The sequence below is a fragment of the Ursus maritimus genome (assembly GCF_017311325.1).
Source record: "Ursus maritimus isolate PB19 chromosome X unlocalized genomic scaffold, ASM1731132v1 scaffold_X1, whole genome shotgun sequence".
Lineage (NCBI taxonomy): Eukaryota > Metazoa > Chordata > Mammalia > Carnivora > Ursidae > Ursus > Ursus maritimus.
The window spans coordinates 16,146,659-16,149,076 of NW_024423319.1; the positions used below are offsets into that span (position 1 = coordinate 16,146,659).

Genomic DNA, 2,418 nt, shown 5'->3' on the forward strand with positions numbered 1-2,418 from the left:
CTCCATGCAATATGTGCCCTCCTTAATACCCATCATAAATGCCAAAGTACATTAACCATGCAAATATTCTCTATTAAAGAGAAATAAAACATTAGAAAAATCTAAGGAAACTGTTTTCACTACTATTTGAAGAATAAATTGGTGTATCACACACTTGAAAAGTGGAAGTATAGTGTGCAAAACAGTCTGCTTAAAAACAAAATGAATGCCCTTGTCACCATCTTTCAGGCCACCATAATGGTGTGCACGAATGTCCTAGCAGATGCTCCCAAGAGCATTAAAAATGCTGAAAAGAGGGGCGCCTGGGTGGCACAGCGGTTGAGCGACTGCCTTTGGCTCAGGGCGTGATCCCGGCGTTGTGGGATCAAGCCCCACATCAGGCTCCTCCGCTATGAGCCTGCTTCTTCCTCTCCCACTCCCCCTGCTTGTGTTCCCTCTCTCGCTGGCTGTCTCTCTTGAATAAACAAATAAAATCTTTTAAAAAAATGCTGAAAAGAGAGGCAAATGCCAGGTTCTTATTAGGTCATGCTCTGAAGTTTTCATCCAGTTTCTAACTGTGATGATGAAGCATGGTTGCATTGGTGAATTTGAAATCATTGATGATCACAGAGCTGGGGAAACCGTTGTGAACCTTACAGGCAGGCTAAACAAATGTGGAGTGATCAGCCCCAGATTTGATGTACAACTCAAAGATCTAGAAGAATGGTGGAATAATCTGCTCCTGTCCCACCAGTTTGGTTTCATTATACTGACAACTTCAGCTGGCATCAAGGACCATGAAGAAGCAAGATGAAAAGACACAGGAGGGAAAATGCTGGTATTCTTTTCTAGAGATGTAATACATAAATGCAAATAAAATGCCTCAATGGAAAAAAAAAAGAAATGAATGGTAAATGAATAATTTTTTACCTACCCTAAAAAAAAGTCATGGCTTTTGCCAATGAGTTTAAGATTACTCTTTTTTAGATACATACGAAGATTTACCAAATTTAAAAAAATTAAAGGTTAAGACAAATTTATTTGTAAGAGTTCAATTAAATTATCCACAAATTTCATTAGATAAGAGTTTTAAAATTTCATAAAAATATCTCAATAATCTTAAGAAATCAACAGTAGTAATTACTTTTTCCCCATCATAAAATCCCCAAATTTATTCATGTGGCTGACTAGTCAAAGTAAAAATCTTCAGAAGAAAATTGAAAATGTGTTGAGATAACACAGGAATTTGGGAAAATCCTATTCATAATGTCATGGCGCCCAAGTCTTCTACTTTACTTACAGATTTAGAATCAGCTAGAACAATTTTGTGACGTGATGAACACTGGGTGTTATACACAGCTAATGAATCATTGAACATTATATCAAAAACTAATGATGTACTATACATTGACTAATTGAATTTAAATAAAAAATAAAATAAATCTTTCTAAAGAAATCCTTCAAATGGAGCAAACAACAAAAATCGTATACACAAATGATGCTACTCCTCATACTAACTCCTATTAAACATCCTATTCACTTACATGCCTTTCTTCTCTGGACTGAAATTCAATATCCCAGGGCAAAACCATTTGGTGGTGTCACGGGGGCACACTTTTCATTTGATAAACATTCTGCCAGGTGGTGATGACACATCAAACGAGCAGATGCTCCCAGCTTACAAAGGGCATAAGTTCTAAATGGGAGAAGACCTACATAAAATTGTGCAAATGTTATATATAGTGGGGTCCTAAACTGAAAGAGGATAGAAGAGGCACCGACATGTGTTGGGTTCCCTAGGAAGCAGATTCAGAGACAGAAATTAGCATGCACCAAATTTGTTGGGAATGCTCTCAGAAGCTACACCTGGAGGGGAGTAAATGAAGCTGTATTAGGAAGAGGAAGGAGTTAGTCTGTGATACAGTCACAGCAAAAGCCTCAGCTCATCTCATGAGGAGCACTGGGGATGGAATGGCCCTTAAAAGTTTTTTTTCAGACTGAGGTAAGAAGTGTGAGTTTATGTATCCCTGCATCAGCCAGTTATTGGATACAGGGTCCTTCTTCCCCCAGCCACTCAGAGAAGATAAACCCTGAACCCCTGGAGAGGAACTCAGCTGAGAACTGCCAGCCACCTATATACTCTCAAGAGCTGAGGTGATGAGTATTTCAGTTTTGTAGGTTTTGGGGAGAAAGGGAATTGGACAATACAACACAGTATCCATTACCGCCCACCCTTTGTTTCACTTAGATTTATGTGTTTCATGTTACTTCTGAAAGCAGATCCTTTAGGAATTTCATGGGCTTTTCCGAAGCATCTAAGAGAAAAGTTACCAGAATGAACCACTGCCCCCATGCGGAAGCTGGGCTCCAGGTCCCATCTAATTCTCATTCATCTCCCTCTTATACTAGCCATTCTAGATAAAACTTGCCCTCAACTAT

At 38.9% G+C, this 2,418-nt stretch overlaps 1 protein-coding gene across 1 annotated transcript; it reads left to right on the forward strand.

Annotated features, from left to right (window-relative positions):
* The first annotated feature begins 237 nt into the window (after window positions 1–237).
* Window positions 238–793, forward strand: LOC103662578 (40S ribosomal protein S15a-like). The gene is made up of 2 exons (XM_008690254.1): window positions 238–298; window positions 501–793. The coding sequence occupies exons 1-2, from the start codon at window positions 238–240 to the stop codon at window positions 791–793; spliced, it is 354 nt and encodes a 117-aa protein (XP_008688476.1).
* Window positions 794–2,418: the final 1,625 nt, after the last annotated feature.

What these genes read in the sequence shown, in the direction of transcription:
- LOC103662578 (XM_008690254.1), top strand. Translation starts at nt 238, where the DNA reads ATGGTGTGCACGAATGTCCTAGCAGATGCTCCCAAGAGCATTAAAAAT. An exon ending in TAAAAATGCTGAAAAGAGGG is followed by an intron (nt 299 to 500) that starts GCGCCTGGGTGG and finishes CTGAAAAGAGAG; the next exon opens with GCAAATGCCAGGTTCTTATT.